This window comes from Centruroides sculpturatus, unplaced genomic scaffold, assembly GCF_000671375.1.
Source record: "Centruroides sculpturatus isolate CEXI.00-Female unplaced genomic scaffold, Cexi_2.0 scaffold320, whole genome shotgun sequence".
Lineage (NCBI taxonomy): Eukaryota > Metazoa > Arthropoda > Arachnida > Scorpiones > Buthidae > Centruroides > Centruroides sculpturatus.
This window is the reverse complement of record NW_019384745.1, coordinates 629232-649048: the sequence shown is the minus strand read 5'-3', so window position 1 is coordinate 649048 and position 19817 is coordinate 629232. Positions and strand designations below refer to the sequence as shown.

The window sequence follows — 19817 nt, the reverse complement described above, 5'->3', positions numbered from 1 at the left end:
AACGCTTTCACGCTGAAGTCTGAAGTGGCCTTTAAAATCCAGATCACTGTATCGAGGAATAATTTCCTCATAATAGTTTTGTATCCTGGCTTTTTTCCGCGGTTGCACCACAACAGAACTTGCCATTCCAGCAATTACTTCGTCGTCATGTTTACGCTTCCTAAATAAGACATTGTATCGCAAAAATGAATTCTTTTTAAAATTTTTCGAATTAAATAATTCGCTAAACATTCCAACAATTGCACTGAGAGCCGCCATTTTGGAACTGCAGCGCTGCCCCGTGTGCGTTGTTAAAAGACATTCAGCAGCGATCGTTGTTAAAAGACATTCAGCTCTTGCAGCCTAAGCTGCAGCGCTGAATTTAACAACAACCCGTTGGTTTCATCATAATTGCAGACTGTTCATAGTTAAGTTTCTCTTTATAATCAACTTAGATGTACTTAGTTATTATAGTTGAGTTTGCACTTCTTATTCAATATGCAGTAGCCAAATTACATATTGATTTTTTAAATCTACTGAACCATCCTATACTCATTAAAACAATGAGTCACTATTCATTTTCTTATTCAATTTGGATGATTGGCCCTGTCAACAGAATTTCTTGGCTTCTATGCTGAAAAAACCATTGAAATAATATAATTGTTTACTGGAAAAATTCAGTGCATTTTTCTTACTTGCATTCCTATCAGATGCACCTTAAATATTATTTAAGGAATATGAGTTATGTTAAAATGAGATAGAAATTTCAACCATAAAAAAATAATGGAAAAGCTTGACTCAATTTTTTTAGATTTACAAGTGGTTTTCAGGAACAAGATACCTCATAAATCAGCATACACTGTATAAAAAATCATACTAAAAACTAAAATTCTAACATAATAAATGTTCTTAACAAACACTAAGTTCAAACACAGAAATGTAGCCCACTGAATTACACTGGGCTACATTTCTGTGATTATATTTAATTAACTTCTAAATAATTGTTTGGCTTATTACAAATATATTGGGTTTCATGATGTTTGTATATGTATCTTAACAAACAATTTTAATAAATCTCTTTGGAGTTTCAAGATACAAATGCATAAATTTTTCCAACAAAAGATAATTTTTTAAATGTCATTTTGGATGAGCAGTCAGTAAGTCTCACAAGATGCAATATTAATCATACTAACATTACCATACTAGTCATTTTACATACTTTTGATACTAAAATAATTATATACAGTCAACCCCCTATAACATGGTAGATACGTTCCGGTTTTTATGAATCCATTTTCTACGAGTCCAGCCAATCACAGCCCAGCATGTATGCAGTTTACGGACTACTGCTGTTTGAAAGGTTTCTTCCATAAAATTAATCAATTCTAGACTAATTCGACTCAACATTTCCAAAATATGTATAATTTTTTGGGACTAATCCATATAAACTATGCTATAAACAAAAAATTGTAAGATTACTTACCGAGTGTGCACCGTTCAACTGCGCCATTGCTTAAGCTTGTTTTCGTCGTGGAGCTTGTCATCGAATAGCGCTCACGTGCTTCCTGATAAATTATTTTTTTTGCGAAAAATTCACTGAACTTTAGAGACATCATTAATATAAATATAATTTTTATGGACGTTAAATGATAAATGGTTTTTAGTAGGTCCACTGCTAGTTTAAACTCAACGGTTTGTACAATATCCGCTATTGGTCTAGATTCGACCAATCCTGTTGCAACGTGAGTCGGCAATGACGTTTTACCGAATTATACGAGTTTTTTTTAACATGTTTGTACAAATACTGTCGCAATTTTTTCGCTGTGATATAGGTATCCAAACTATAGGAGCCCATGTTATAGGGGGTTGACTGTATATCTAAATTGTAGCCTATCTTGACTGCAATGTTTTTCATTGTTTACACAGAAAGAGCATTACTTCATGTTCTATTTCTAGTGAAAGTGAAATTAAAGATTTCATTATCATTTTTAATTATTTGCTTAATTTTTAAACTCTATAGTTTACAAATCCATTTTATATTAATTAAAATAACATTCATATAAAATTTAAATTATTATTAAATAATTTTCAATTTAGAAGATAATAGTAAAAAATATCATTGTGCAATGTTTTCTAAACAGTAATAGGATGAATGAAAGAAAACTTCAGCATCCTATTGAATAGTCATACCATTATAATCCATATATGAAAGCTCATGTTTCATTAAGCTTGAGTATGTTTCATTTTATTGTGGACAAGAATGTGAGGTAGCAAGAGCAATTATTTATTTATAGTTAGTCAATTATATTATTTTTTCCTTTTGTTTCAGATAACTTTGAGTTTTGAACCTCAATCTGCTATCTTAACACTTCCCACTAATACTTAATTTGCATAATTTTACACTAATATTTAAATAATGAATAGAATTGCATAATGTGATGCAATTCCATTCATTATTCAAATATTAAGGTTTAAAAATGAGTTTTATATAAATTATTGTTGTTGAAATTATAATTTTTGTTTTGTAGTCAAAAACTCCAGTACTGGAATTTATAGTTTATTAATTTAAAGATTTTTGATATTTTATGAACTCTGAACCCCTTTCCTGGAGTTCATAAAATTTCTTTTCAACTCAATTCAAAAATTAACGTTTTTTTTCTTTGTTATTTAGAACTTTACAAAATATAACATTAATTTTATATTTTGTAAAGTCTATATATTTAATTCAAACACTATCTCATATGTAAAATTAATTATTAAATAAAATATAATTCTTAAAAATTAACTTACATAAATGATGAGTGTGAAATAATATCCTTTAGTGCTTCATTTTCAGTACTGTTTGAGTGAGTGGATGCTATTTTTAAACATTTTTCTCTTTCTTCATGCATAAGATTTTCAGCTTTTTTTTGTAATTTGAAATTATCCAATTTTAATTGTCCTTTTATTTCATTTTTCTTATTAGTTGCCCTATAAGCAATATTTTATAATATAAATTATATTAGATATAATCATAAAGAATTAAATGTATTAATGCAATTATAATAAAAGAATAATTACTTTTTTGAATTTAAAACAAATGACTGACCACCATAAAATATCGGTTGTTTATTTAATATTGTTTTCTTTAAGCATTTGGGCTCAGTTCCAGAATAACTAAAATGAAAAATAAAATTAATTATTCATAAAAAACTTTAATAAAATTCAGTTCAAATTATTTTTAAAAGACATAAAAAACAAATTTATGACCTTCATTTTTGTGTCTAATTTCATTCAAAAGTGCATCTTTAAATATCTTCAAAACTTAATGCTTGTTTGCCAATGAAAGAGATCATTTTCTCTCTTAACATTCAACATATAAACAATTATTTATATTTCAACTTTATAAAGTTATGTTGACATTGAATATAATAAAATTCATAAAAGTTTTTAGATAAAGAAAATTATAACATATGATTATGTGTTATTTGTTTTGCATTCAAAATCAGAAAAATTCCAGTTTCAAAAATCCTTTAGATCAGAATTTCTGGATAAAATATATTGTATTTTGTATCTACGATTTGTTGAATAGATTTTTTAAATCAGTTTAGCACTAGTTTCTAAAGCTTCAATATTGTAAGATAAATAATAATTCTAGAATTTTTTAAAAAATCTAAAATTTTTTCAGTTTTGAACTCTAAAAGGGCCTGTATTTGAGATTGAACATGGATTTCACTGGGCCTTCAATAGGGGGTAGGGCCTAACATATCTAAGACAGACCACCTCTGAAAAATTTGAGGTTTGTATCCAAGACTTGCATCTGCATTCTCCAGAGTGGTAGGCTGATGCCTTTACTGCTTCATCCATCTGTGCTGTCCTTTTTCTACATGTCAAATTTCAGCATGAAATTAATATAATTGAAAATAATGAATAAATGAAAATAAAATTTTATAACCAAAGCTGATTCTTTCCTTCTAGGTTACAACTTCAATAATACTTCTGATAGTTTAAACTATCCTCTTCAGACTGAGTCAATTAAACTCAAACTGAACAAGAGGATAGTTGTAAACTATCGAAAGTATTTGCAATTTTGAATAAAATGTTGGTTTTAATGCCATAAGATAGAGTACATTACATTGTAACATTACACTAGCTTTCTAGATTTCATTATTTTTATCTTTATTAATAATTAATTAATATTAATTATTTTAGAAATTCTATTAAAAAATACTGCAAACTTACGATGATTGAAGTTCTGTTCTTTTCAAACTGAGTTTTCTGTATTCTTGTTTCACATGATATGCACAATATTCTCCTTGACTTCTAATTTATTTAATCAAAAATAAAACTGTATCTTAATATTTTGAATTAATTTATTTTAATAGAATAAACAAACAACTTATGAATTTATATTGTAAAATGTTTTAAATTCTAAATGTCTATATAGTTACCAAAAATTAGATAATTTTATGGTAAATAAATCATCCCACATGGCTTCTTAAGGTTACCAACAATTCTTCATTTATAAAAAGGCTTTTGCCCTCTGTTGAGTCATTTTCAGTTCTCTACATTTCAAAAGATATAGAATTGTATTTTCTGTGAATAATATTTGGCATAAAACTTTCAAAATGGACTATTTTAAATATTTTTAAATGAAAGGAACAGATATAAATTTAAAATAAGCATGTTATAATTTATGATTAGGTTAGTATGCTATTCACGCCAAATAATATTAATTGATAATTAAAACACAGTGAGTTTTAATTACCAATGAAAGGAACAGGTAAGAACAAAACAAAACAAATTATAAATACTTGTAGGAGATTAACTGCTACACTAAAATTAACATATTAATTAAAAAGTGCTTTTTAAAAAACATTGAATGCATTATAATGATCTTGTAATTTACAAAAAACAAAAAAAAAAAAATTAGCTAATTTTCTAGCCTGTAAAATGTTATAACCTACTAAATCCTTAGATTTTTTCCTTAATTTAACTCTAACCACATAACATTAAAGTATAGTAAAACCTAAAGAAGATAAACTAAACCCATACCTCGCTATACGGTCGCTCTTTATACGGCATTTTGCTATAACGGCCCTCTTCGATTAAGGCATGTTTTTGATTTATGGCCTAAAATGTTTCGCTATAACGGCAAAAAAAAACTTTTTTCGATGTCGATATATCTACATGTTGCCAATCTTGTGCAAGCACAATCTCTATGTACACTCTTCTATTTCCTCTTGTTTACGAGCGTTATTCAGTGTGTGCTCATAAAGCGGCTGGTTTAGACTTGCCCGTGAGTGTTTTATGTACATATTTATTACTGAAGAACGAAATAGACAAGAAGGCAAGACAAACAACAGTGGACAATTTTTTTAAGCAAGGCCCATCCTTACCAGCGAAAAATGATGACGACAGTGATCTGCAGGTTACCATTTCTTCATCGTCTTCAGATTAAAGCCATTTTATAAAAAATTATGTATGTACACATACACATATTTTATGTAACATGAAGTTGTTTCATTTTTGTTTATAGATTATTGTTGGTTTTTGGAGTCTGTTATTATTTTATGTACAAATGTACTTCTTATGTATGTATTTTTGATTTAAATGAAATAAAAAGATAAAATGCATTTTGAATGATAAATCATGTTACATATTTAATAAATTTGAAACCGATCTCATTGAATTTGTATGAATTTGTATTAGAATAATTGATTCCTTATACGGCTTTTTGCTTTGCGGCCAAGTTTCGTGGAATGTATCTAGGCCGTAAAGCGAGGTATGGGTGTATTTGGAGATATGCTTTTTGTCCTTTCGTTACTATAAATGAATATTTAAGTGTTAAGTTTTGGCTCTTAGGAGGACTTATCACACATTTTGGAGATAAGTGCGTATTTTGTAGTTGAAAACTCAATGCGCTGGAAGTTGTGTGGCAAGCATAAATTAGTTATTATCACACATTAATTGATACAGTACAAAATCACACAGAAATGGGTAAACACTGGTTATTTATTGTGACAACAATATGCATTTTGGATAATCTGTCCCTCTTTGACCATTTTTATTACAAACTGTGATTTACAGGAGTCTAAAATACATGAGGTTTACATTACAATAGTATGATTAGTAATTAAAATTAAGTTAAAACTAAAAATCTCTGTGTGATTTTCTACTGCATCAAGAGAGTGTGCTAAGTCCTCCTAAAAACCAAAACCTAATGCTCACATATTCAATTATAAGATAAACTGTGTTTAATATCTATTAAATAATTTACACAATTTCTCGTTTGAGCTTGCCAATGATTTTATTGAGATCTGTATTATCCAATACTGTTTTTCAGCTATTTTAGTTTCTTAGCATTGCAAGTGTTTATAATTTTTATATATTTTGAAAACCTATATATAAATATATTTGCTCTAGAAATCCTAACCTGCATTCTTTAATTAGACCTGGTTTGTCCTAGTGAACTTCTACTTCCTTTTGCCAAGCCCATATCATTAGTGAAGTAGCTACTCCATAGTAACCTTTAGCTATCAATCTATAATGTTCTTTAACTGTAATATCAGCAGATATTCATATTTAACCTATGTAAAAGTAATCCACATTATGCTTAGATAATCTTATTGTATATATGCCTGATTTTGATAGTTTATCTAACTTATCCTTGTCTGTCCTTAGCAGATTCATAATCAAAAGTCTCTTTTAACATCTTAATAATATCCTGCTTTTCTGACATACAAGACTGCTAATGCCATTAACTCTTCTTTTACCACCATCATGTCTTTCTTATTGCATACTTCATTTGTCTTACTCTACTTCCTTAAAGCTTTTTAATAAGGTCATTTATAACATTTTTAGAAACCACATGCTTGTATGCTATTTCCTTATTAGCTCCAATTCTGTATTTCTATCTGCTAATCTGCTACCATTGACAAATGAGATATTGCTCTATTAACTAGCACTCTATATGCTAATAATTTGAGCTATCATATCCTCTGACTATCAATGAATAAAAATTAGTTAAACAAATACTGGTTCACAATATACTTTATTACAAAAGTTCATTTATTTTTCAATATAGTTAAGCCTAAAAAGTTAATGCTCATCAAACTATCTTCTGTTAGTTTAATTGCCACTCCTACCATGTTTTCATTTATATGCTTGATGAATTCTTGGACTCTGCTCCTACTTCTCCATACAACTAACATGTCAACAAATCTTAAAACTTACTTGACACTGCTTACAAAATCCTTCATATATTAGTCCTGTTCCCACTTTAACACTATCTCAGACCTTCCTCCATAAACTGGAGCATCAGAGGATCTTATGTAGATCCCACAGGGACCCTCTTTGCTGCTGTTAAGTTACTAGTAGAAATTAGAATTCTATAATTTTTGAAATGTAGGAAACTGAAGATGGCTCAACAAAAGCCAAAAGTAAAGACTACTTTTACAAATAAAGAATTGTCGGTAACTTTAAGAAGCAGTGTGGGATGATTTATCATAATGGTACCAAGTTTCAAGGTAAGTTTTAATTTTATAATAAAAAATTATTATATTAGGTAGTTAAACAAAAAGTTTATTTACAAAGAGTAGACTTGACAACTGAGTCAGTACTCTGTGATGAATCAGTCAGAATATTTATTTATTTAGAGTTTCAAACATTATCTCTTGAGTTCATAGTAAATAAGTGCTCAATATTTAAATATTTCTCTTAACATGTTGCTTGGTAAGCATGTCTAACTTAGAGTATGTCAACTCTATTCCTTGCAAATAGACTTTTTGTTTGATCATATTGTACAATTTAGTCCCACAATAATTTTACTTGTATAACAAATACTTTGATATGGTCTTTTTCCACACGACTAAAAACATTATTTTACGATTTTAATACTTTTAATTTCAATTTAAACAATAAACATTTCATTATAATTTTAATTTTTGATTAATTTTACATAACAAAAAAATATCAAAACTTGAAATAAAAAATTCTTACAAGTTAATTATATTTTGACATGAGGCTCCATCTTTTCTTTTACTCTTACACTGTCCAAGATCCTTAGATGTTCCAATCATCATAACTTTTCCAGGATGATCCACAGAAAATGAAATTTCATCTGAATTCTATTTAAATTATAAGTTATTTAACCAAACTCATACTTCTGGCATAATATATCAAAACTTACCTTATTACGATCTGTCATAATATTAGCATTTAAAAATGCAATCACTGTTCCAACAGTTGTTTTCCAATGCTGCTTATGTACTTCACCAAAAAGGAAAAAATTTACAAATTTCTCACAATTTTTTAAGTCATTCATTTTCCAAATAGAGTATACATTTCCCTAAACATTAAAAATTGAATAAAGTTTGTAATATGTATTAATCAAGAGTTAAACAATATTCTAAAAATATAAAACATTTATAGATATGATATATTTTAATAAACAAAGAGAATTTTAACTGTTAATAGTGGATTGTGTGTAGGTCTGCAATTTTCAAACTGCAGACCTACACACAATCCACTATTGTCTGTCCATCCTTTGTTAATCTTCAGAATGGAGTTAATTAGATTAAAATTGAGACCAGATATGAAAAGCTTAAGAGCCAGAGGCCCAAACTAACTATATACAAACTTCTAGTCAGAACTGGAAATCATGTGATTTTTTTAAATTAAAAATTGCAGCTTGGCATTGTTACAATGCCAAGCTGNCAATGAGCACTTATTTATTGTGGCTGTTACAATGCCAAGCTGCAATTTTTAATTTAAAAAAATCACATGATTTATCCATTTGTTTTGTATAATATTTACAAAAATAAAATATAACATTAGAATCATATAAAAAATTACACTTACATGTTGTGGCGTTACCACGGTGAATTGTTAAAATATTAAAAAAGTTCACAAGCACTTTCGGTAACATACAGTTACCATCCTCAGGTGAAAATAAATACAACAGTTTTCTATTCTTGAAATAAATGGTGTGGCTAGATAGAACACCAATTTAAATAGAAATTTTCATGCAGTTCAAAAATGTTTAGAATTGGAACGGAATGATGTACAAATTCCCAAACAATGGTTGCTATGCGACCATATAGCTCTAGAAATCTAGATAGTGACGCTTAAATAATGTAGTCCAAATATTAAGAATTTCTAGAGTTGTGGTATTACATGGTGTTAGTGTCAAAATATAAAGGTTCTCCCAAATAAAGAGTTCTTTTTGATTATTGCATCCTTTCAATAGTTTTGTTTGGTCGATAGTCTTGATCAAGGACTTTTCTCGCTAATTCTGTTGATGGACAATTATTTTGGATGTCATCCTGATGTTCTGTGATGCGAGATGTTAGCGTTCTAGCAGTAGCTCCTATATAACAAGTATCTTCTCCTGATCGATTATGTTTTAACGGTACAAGATAAACTCCTGATTTTTCTTTTAGTTCAATAGCATCTCTGTTGTTAGATAGCAATCTTCTTAGTGTTGGCTGTGTAGATAGTGGTAGAATGTAGCCATTTTTTCTAAAAATGCGTACAATTTTTAATGATACGGGACCCAAAAATGGTATTGGGGGTGTGCTCTGTATGGTAACTGTACATTACCAAAAGTGCTTGTGAACTTTTTAACATTTTAACAATTCACCATGGTAATGCCAAAACGTGTAAGTGTAATTTTTTATATTTACAAAGTCAGTGTGAAGTGACTATTAAATCTTAACATTGGAATCAATAAAAGATATAGGGATGTAAGATGTAAATGTTCTAAAGGCATTAAATTTGTCAAAGCCAAAAAACATATGCAACAACAGATCTTGATCTTCTATTTATTGGAATTCTAGTAATTGTTCATACACAATAAATAAATGACAACTATTTGCTTAATAAAATTTACAAAATTTCCAAAAAAATAATACATTAAATAATGTTTGTACAAAATAGTCTCTATGTAGAGTCAATTGCAAAAATAAATCACCAGCTCAGGCTAATTGACATGAAAATTACATCACAGAATCAAATTTGACATACAGTAATGCATAACCTAGACTAGATCAACAGAACATCAACTTGGAAATATAGATTGAGTAACTTCATTAATTCTAATTTTGCTTGAACTAATTTACCTTAAATAAATACTATCATTTTGAAAATTGCCAATTTTATTACAGACAATGCTATATAAAAGTATAGAATCAATCAATTTAAATCTATTAAAAACAATTGGACCACGAAGATAAAAGATTTATTCTAATAAAAATGATCATATAAATCTATGTTCAAGTAAAGCATAATATAATAAANTGAAGCGCCATACAATATTGCAGTCGTTCTGCTTCTAAATGAAACTAAACGCCTATATTTTAAAATAATAAATTGTATTGGTATAAATTGGCTCGGTCTCAATTAGTTCAGACTAGTAGGACTATTGTATTGTTTCATGTCATTAGTGTAGTTTGCTTCAACTTATTTGTTTAATACAAAATCTGTTTACCATTGCTACCTTTACACAGTGTTCATTGGCAAATCAAAGAAAGAGTAATTTAAGAGATTACGTTAAAATGCAATCAAAATGACAAACCAAATTTGTTCGTAATAAACTAAAAACAACAAAGATCTATAATTACTTTTACTTTAGAAGAAAAATTTTCAAAAATTCTTTGTTTTGTTTATATATGTACAGTACTTTATATTTCTATTGTTCTTTTATACAAAAAAATAATAATAAATAACATATGTACAGTATACATATAATAAATAATATATATAATATATGAACAGTATAAATTTAATAATAAATACAGTATTGAGTCATTACATAGTTAACTTAAGCAATTTACAAATCCAACTTACATAAAATCCAAGTTATGTAAAGGTTTACAATCCACATTACTTACATAACTCAGGGTATTACTGCACTCATTAATTACATGTATTTATCAGTAATGCCAATAAACAGTTTTCATACTTTTTATATATTAACTCTTTTCCTTTTAAGATTAATATGTTAAAAATTACATTAATAAGTTAAAATTATAACATTTATGTCCCATCTATTCCATTTTATGTAAAAACCACATGCTAGGATTTATACAGCATGTTTGAAATAATTTAATGTACTTTTTTTTTATAAATTATAATTCAAATGGTATATGTTTAACCTGAAGATGACATTTTGAAATGTCAAAAGTACTTGTTTTTAATTAAATACTTTGCAAATAAACAACTTTAATGCCAATAAACAGTTTTGCTTTATTCATATTCTATATTTGGTATCATAAAAGACACATTTATGTAAAATTTTAATATTCTTATATTATTAATTGCACAGACTAATAATGTTTAATCTACTGATGATAAAAATAAATAAATTTATTTTATTTATTCAAATACAATTGAATAAAATTATAACTTGTAATTTATCTATATTATCAACTTTTATAAAATCAATGAAATGTTAAAATTACTTACTTTCTTAGAAGTATTGGGTGGCACTTTTTTTACTATAACACCAACAGTTACCCAATCACCTTCAATATCATTACCCCTCATATGTAATCTTATAGAAGACATTTTAACTAATTTGCGTCCTTCCATTCTACTTTTCATCACTGAAGAAGAAATTAAAGGATTTCTAAAATTGTAAAAAATTTAAATAAATATAATTGACTGTTTTAGATTGTATTTTAAATATAAAGCATTCATTCAAGGTTTCAACAATATGGAAATATTTTCTAATAATCAGTTATTTGATTTTAAGAAATAAAGAATTTATAATGAAGACCATGTTAAAATAAAATTAAAATTTTGATTAACTGGATTCTAATTTTTGAATGAAATAAAGAAACATTTTGCAAACACTGAGAGTAAGAAAGATAAATTCAGTTCTCAGAATAATTCAATTGTTCTGTTAAGATAGGCAAATGGAGAAAATGCCTTTTCTTCTTTCTATTTATTTGGAAGTGCTAATTACACAGCTTTCTTCTCCAACACTAAATATCTATTTGAATTAATATAATGCAACTACATACTGTACTTCTTCATCTGACATACAATACATATTATGCTTCCAGTTTGATTATTTTTGGGAATTTAGTATAAAGAATTATGATGATAAAGATAATCTACTGAAAGTTAAACTTAATCTGATTCTTCGTTGAATGTATACAGGCATGCCACCCAGAAATGGAAAGACAACTTTGATTCCCCACAGTGGGGGCAAAAAAGGATCAGCATAAGTGAGAAAAAATGCAGAAATTTATTTCATCCCATTGTACCTGTGTATAATCATGCTGTTAGCACCTCAAAAACCTGAGAAAGATGCAGTTATAGAGCAAGAAATGGAATGAGTGCACAGTCAAGGTCTGTCTCAGGTTCCCCTGCTGTGTTGAATTCAAGATATTTTTAACAATACAACATTTTTAGAACTGCTAAATAGCCTGAAAAAAAAGGTCAACGTCATCAAAATTTTTAGCTTGTTCCTATTTTTTCAATGTATTTTGTGGTTTGTTTTATTTGAATTTAATTTCAATACACTTCAAGTTGAATGTTTAAAATAATTAATATTCAACATAACTTTTTATATTCAAATACCATATATTTTATAAAACAAAAAAATTCTAATTTAATTTAATAATTAATTTTCTATAAAATATTTAGTCTTTAATTGACCAAATAATATTAGTGACAATATCAATCAGCAACAATATTGATAATCAGTACACTCTTAGCAATATTAAAGCATATTATTCAATATTTAAATTTCAATTCTTTCATATAATATTTATATAAATTATTTGTGTATATCCTATTTATTTTCCTAGTAAAATTAATATTAATATAATTTTATAATCAAAATAATCACATGACAGATTTTAATGGCATAACTAATAAATATAATAGGTCTTCCAAAAAGAATGCTGCCATTTTAAACGACTAATTATATTAATTATTATCTGAAAAATATTCAATGTATACCAACCAATAGAGTAACTGTCCAACTTTCTGACTCCCATATGCATTCAAATGTCTTGTTTTTTACTACCTCTAGGAAGTGCCATAAATGAAAATAGTGACTTCACAACAGAGATGTTTTGTATGTATCAACATCCCGAAGCCCGATGTATTGATACTAAGCCAAACAATTGCTGTAATTAATCAGGTTATTATGCTTTAATTAATAATAACCTGACAAATTACAGCAATCACTTGGTTTAGAGATGCAGTTTGTAAAGTTAGAATTACTCATCATTGTGAAACATGAGTAATCTGCAACTCCTACAAAGTTTAAAAATTACAGAACACAAAATATCTCTACGATGGAGTCACCATTTTCATATGTCACTTTCTATAGGCAGTAGACAACCATATGTTTGAATGCAGATTGAACAGTTATTCTATCGATTAGTGTAGATACTACATACATCTCAGATAATAATTAACATAATTACAGTAATTTAAAATGGTAGCATTCTTTTTGGAAGATCCTGTATTTAGGTAGCTGGTAATGTTTGAATCAAATTTCTTTATGATTAAAAAAAAATAACTGAAAAACCTTCAAACTGTTTTTGAGTTTTTTAACTATGTCTATCCAGTTTGTTTCTTCCCTCCTATATTACACATCATTAACTATGTTAAAACAAAATAAAATTCAATATTTGTAATCAATAAGTATTTTTTAAACTTACATTATTCGTAAATTAGAATAAATCTCAAATTCTGGTTTTGAAGATGTCTCTTTTTCTGCATTTAAGCATGTAGACTCTTTACTTTTTATGCTATTTGTCCCTGAAAGCAATTATAATACTGTAGTTAACATTAAAAACTTGGTATTACAAAAATTTTTCAACAAGTTCTATTGCTGATAATGAACTAAAAAAACTAAAATACTCAAGTTTTCTGGGTTTACTTTACAGTTAAATAGTTAACTCAATATTATTTACCTTATCCTCCAACTAATATAACAAATAAATATATTTTTTCATACTTACAAGTACTTTTACATTGAAATTTTGACGTTATTAATGATCTGGAACTCTGATTTAAATTTCTCTTTATTTCCCGCCCCAATTCTGATAACGATGAATTTCCAAAAGCATTCATCTCATCATCTGATGAATCAATTTCTCCTGAATGAATTTCACTTTTTGCTTTATCATCAGTAACTTTATTAGCTAGAACTGATTTGGACTGAGATATAAAAATATCTATACCAATATCTTTCATTTTATTTCCTTTGGTCAATTCTGTTATTTGTCTTTTATCTTCAGGCAATTCATTTACTGTTTTTTCTACATTTTCTTGCGAAGTTTTTTTCTGTAATTGTTTTTGAAGTTCGTCCATTCTTTTCTTTACAAGCTCTAATTCATTTTTTATTTCTTGTTCTGATTTTTCTTCATTATGTTTCATTTCTTTATTATCAGGAATCAAATTATCTTTCTTATCTTCCCAGCTATCTTCATCTGTCTCTAATAATTGTGTAACAATATCCAGGTCTAATTCTGCAAATAAAAATAATTATAGATACATTTTTTTTCATCCATACACAAAATATAAAAAAATAACTTAGAAAATCTTTCTATAAAAATTTTCTACTGAAAAAATTTACACTATGAAATATAAATTTACTGATTTATTAGATAATCAAATAAAAATAGAACTTGCAAGAAGTAGAGCATGGAATTTTGCAATGCTAGAATCAGATTAGGCATTGCAATGATCTGGCCATGCCTGTTGCATACTGGCTCACAGTGTCATAAAGACTAGCTTACAGCATCAACAAACTCTATGCTTTACTTCTCACAAATTATCCTTTCATTTGATCATCTATTATTAATAAATATATTGAGGGCAATTTTAATTTTTCTGATACAACAGGAATCCTTAACTGAAGAGAAATTCAACTGTCTCTAAAGAAATAAATCTTGGGATAAATTTGAATTAATTAATCCCAAAATTTTTTAATCAACTTCAGAATTACTTGCTTTATTATGACATGAAAAATTATCAGTAAACAATCTGAGTAGAATTGTAGTTCATGAATAAATATTTTTATTATGATATTATCTAAAACAGGATGTATGTATGTTTGTTCACTATACACGCCTAGGCTGTTTGACCAATTACTACAAAACTCGACAGTTAAGTTCAAATACTTCTAACTTAAATCATGCTGTACATCCCACACCAAATTATCAATTAGATTTCTCTATATTGATTAATTCTGTCTACATTTGATTGCTGACTTTACATGTAGTGCCATCTATTAAAAAAAAATTTAACAAAATAATTAACTAAATATAATTCTTACAAATAAAAGATATAATTTTAAAAACTAAGTACTATATTATATTCTTTGAATTACTGCAACAATGATTATAGTGCAAAGTAGACATGCTATTACATGCCATTACTGTGACAGGTAGCACATAGCACTTGCCTGTTTGGAGTGTAGTAGTGTTTTGCCCCTGTACATCATACTTTTCCTGTTAGAAATAGAGTCATGCCAGTTATGTATTAACGCCATTCAAGGAAAAATTTTTGTATTGAAATAATGTGGTACAAATCAGAAGTTCATATATAATTAATCTGGTCCTCTTTCTCTTACAATTTCCATGTCTGGTCTTCATCTATCTAACTCCGTTCTCAAGATTAAGGAATGAAAAGACAGACAGACAACAGTGGGAATTCATAGGTCTACAATTTTTTCAAACTGCAGCCCAATAAGTACCCGCCAGTAACCGAGTGGATAAAACCACCAAACACCAGTAGTTGGTCGTGGGTTTGCGCATGGTCAACATACTGGCCAGATAGAGTTTTCTGGGTTTTCTTCGTGTTAGTAATATCTAAATAGAAGTCAGCTTTACATAAAAGTCTTTCTGGGATGCATCCTCCTTGGCAGATTGCTCATGAATCAAATACTATAATATAATATAATAGAGGGGTTATAAGTACAAAATATAGGAGCCAATATAGGGGTGGACAAGATGGGCAGTTGCCCAGGGAGGCAGATTGACCAAAACTGACCGAAGAAAATAAAAATAACAAAAAGCATTCTTAATTTCAGATAATCCATTATTTTAATTTTACAAAATAATTAAGTAATTAAATACAAGAGGTTCGAGCCTTCATTTAATATTTTATAAAATAATATTAGCCTAATATTCTATTTTTCTTTGTTTGAAAAAGGGTGCAGAAAATGAAACAATAAACATGTTTGTGAGTCAAAAATGGGAGAGGGATTTACACCTTTAGGAGAGAATTTTGACCTTCCCTTAAGGTGTAAATTGAACAAAGTGTTTTATGCTTTACACTATGCCTGTACTTAAAAGGAATGCCTAGGTTGCCTGGGCAGCATAATTGCTAGGTTATATCCTGATGAAATAATCTAATAATCTTAATGTTTGTATTTGGCGTGTTTTTTAAGTAAGTACCGTTTTAAATAGGACTGCTGCAGTGCTACGGTTCGTGTTCTGCGAATGTGCGCTGAGTACTTACATCTGTTGGCTAGCCACAGACGCAATTATGGAAGCATTCATTCATTTTACGTTTGTTTGTGCGTGTTTAAAATGTCTCAGACAATTGAAAATCCTGCCAATTGTGAAATATGCGCAGTGATTTGTTTTTTTAATGCAAAAGACGTGAAAGCGGCTGACATTCATCAGCAGATTAGTCAGATGTATGGAAAAAAGATTATGAGCGATGGAATGGTCAGAAAATGGGTTAGAGCATTTAAAGATAGCCATACTAATGTCCATGATGAGGAGCGTAGTGGGCGACCATCTGTCATTACTAAAGACTTGCCGCAGAAAGTTGTTGCAAAAGTTTGAGAAAACAGACACTTTATGATTTTGTCATCCAAAACAAAAAGCGTGGCAAGCTCAGTAAGGGAATTGTTTTCCTTATCACATCTTATGGCTAGGAACAATTTCATCACCCTATGTATAGCCCTGATCTAGTGACTACCACTTGTTCCTCCACTTGAAAAGGCATCTAGCAGTCAGCGCTACGACGATGTCAAAACGCCGTGCGGCAGTGGTCAGCAAATCAGGCGGCAGGTTTCTATGAAGATGGAATTCAGAAGATGGTTCTACGATATGAAAAGTGCCTTCATATTGGAGGAAATTATGTTGAAAAGTAGATTAATGTACAGGCTTCCATATAAGAATAAAATTATTTTAAAAATTGCAGTTGTGTTTTTTTTAATATCAAAACGGTACTTACTTAAAAAACATGCCTCACTTATTTTTTGCCCAGGCAATGCTAGGCTTACCTGTTAGTTAGATATATATACAGTGACCATATTTTTTGGGGGCAAATAAAGGACATATCGAAGAAAATCAAAAAATACCTTATAAAATTCATAAGTTTATAACATTTATTACGAAAATAGTGGCATACAACAATGCATACATTAAAATTTTAAACAATCTGAATTATTACACATACACACATTGTAAAAATTTAAATAACATTAATTTTGATACTTTTCAGTAGAATTAATTTTTTTTATAGCGCCGTTTCACGCTTTAAAGTCATAAAATTCCATACAGTTCATTTGAAAGTTGTATTTGATGGAAATACATGCTTCTAATGTGCTTACTTTTAAATCAGTTTTTTCATTCGTCCACATATTATTCAGCAATGAAAATATTCGTTCAACGGGGGCATTAGATCCAGGGAGACAAAGAAAATTCTACGATTTTACAAATGTTTTTGAAAACNGAAAAGTCTAACGAAATAGGAATAACGATGACGTCATTCTCGTTTAACTCGTTCGACTTTACAAACATACCTAATGTTAACTTTACATTCCAAAGATAAAGTTTTTCTTTTCTTGTTTGATGCAGAAGAATTAGTTCTACTTCATTTGGATGACATAGTAGAGTCTCTCGAGTCTCCGTAGATATAACAAACACAGAAATAAATAACACAAAATAAATTGTAGCTATGTGTCGATTCTGTGCGACACATCTGAACATGTAAGCTGAACAATAGTGTGGGGGGGGAGTGAGTAATCAAGGGTTGAGTGGTGCTCAAACAAAAGACGAATCGACGAGATTTGAAAATCGCGTAACTCCGGGTTCGCGTGAGTGGGGGTAGCGTAAGTCGAGGTATTACTGTATATACATTAGAAAATATTTTGTATTCCCAATGAGTTTCTGACTATTAAAGAAGGAAGTTTTAATTTTATCATCCTAAATTATAAAATAAAATTAAATAAGTAACTTTTAATTAACAAAACATTGAAATGGTAACAGGGAATAAGCATGATATCTATTTCATTTTTGCAATGTTTCAGGAAAAGCTATAGAAGTCAGAAGCAATTTTTGATTAAACTGGAGTTGGTAAAATCATACTAACTCCAAGATCAGCATAAAATCTTTAATAAAATGCTATTTTAACATTTTCACTATCTTGTAAGCTATTGGCAGTCTCATACATAGATTCAATGACATATTAAGCAACATGCTACAGATGTAAATGGATGGATGTATGAATGTTATGCATGTTAATGCTTTGTAAATTTGCATCCAATATTTTAAAAATACACACTATACAAATCAGCTGATTTCTGTGAGAATGCTAGTATGTCATACAGTATGCAATGAAAAATAATTCAAATTCATTATTTCTGTACCATGAGAACCACTAGCAACCTCAGTAAAAATTGGCCATCAAAGGCTTTAGCAGCAATAAAAATCCTCCAGGTACAAATTTCACTAATCAGGTGGCATCAGATACAAAACAATTATCTTGGTGCGCACAGAGAAGTAATGATGAAACAGGGTTTAAAACATATATTTTTATAATTGTAATCTTGATCATTTTATGAATTTTATTTCAAATTATTTTCAAAATTGGTTTAAGTATAAACTATCAGAATGGCAAATATCCCAACTAGATCATCAATATTTGAAGCATGCAATGACATAATGTTGTAAATGCTTTTTGCCAAAATACAAACTTTTCAGGGGAGGTAAAAACCACTTTTTCTAGTGAATACATTTTTTTCAATTTTAAAATAAAATGATCAAAAACTCACTAAGTTACAAATTCTCTGGGATATCAAAATGATGTAAATATAAATATAAGCTGTAACTTTTTACACACCAAAAGTCATGTGACTTGACTTGCACTCTGGCACTTTAAATGTTATGACTTCACATAAATTCAACTTCAAAATAGAGCCTCTTACAGTGAAAATATCACCACAATGTTTTTGCATTGCATTTAGAATTCAATTCTTCAATAAAACATACTTAGAGAAAAATGGCTTTTACGATGTTATGACATTGCATGCTTCATCTGAACTGAGGCTGGAGTTGGAGGTTGATTTCTTTATATGATATGACAATGTGATATGTGAATAATCTAATGAAAGATGATGTTTCCCAGGAGGACTTTTCTATGAGAAACTGGTCCCTATTCAGGTGTTACAAATGTGAGAAAACCTAAAAACTCCATATAGCTAGTCCAGTGGTGAGGTGCAAATCTACAACTAATTACCAGTGGTTTTGTCCATTTGGCTACTGATGAGTCATGGAGTTGGAGTTGGAAGCAATTTTGGGTATAGTCAGAACTGGAGGCTCTGTGTACCAATTCCATATGCCTGGTTTTAGGAAATAATGATATTTACATAAATAATATTTTAGTAAAAGAAATTTATCTATATTTATCAAAGATTCAAGAAATTCTAATCTATAAAATCATTTCATAATAGTTCTAATCAACTGATTACAATTTTGATCATTAGAAAAAATAAAGTTTAAGTTATGTAAAAGAATCCTGTTTTCAATTATCTAAAACTGAAAACAAATTAAACTTTATTATAAATATAAACAAAATAAACAAAAATGAGAAAA

General features: G+C 28.6%; 1 protein-coding gene across 3 annotated transcripts in view; it reads right to left on the bottom strand.

The window, feature by feature from the left end:
* The window catches only part of LOC111628442 (protein MCM10 homolog), a 69639-nt gene that overhangs the window by 21313 nt on the left and 28509 nt on the right, over positions 1-19817 (bottom strand). For 2 of the 3 annotated variants that reach the window (XM_023372233.1, XM_023372232.1), the window contains exons 2-9: positions 13944-14453; positions 13641-13740; positions 11425-11587; positions 8150-8308; positions 7960-8087; positions 4201-4281; positions 3040-3135; positions 2770-2949 (exon numbers count right to left, since the gene is read on the bottom strand). In XM_023372233.1, coding sequence (XP_023228001.1) covers positions 2770-2949; positions 3040-3135; positions 4201-4281; positions 7960-8087; positions 8150-8308; positions 11425-11587; positions 13641-13740; positions 13944-14361 — 1325 coding nt within the window. In that variant the 5' untranslated portion in view covers positions 14362-14453. Of the gene's footprint in view, positions 1-2769; positions 2950-3039; positions 3136-4200; positions 4282-7959; positions 8088-8149; positions 8309-11424; positions 11588-13640; positions 13741-13943; positions 14454-19461; positions 19506-19817 lie in introns of those variants that run through there. The other variant, XM_023372231.1, reaches the window with a different exon arrangement.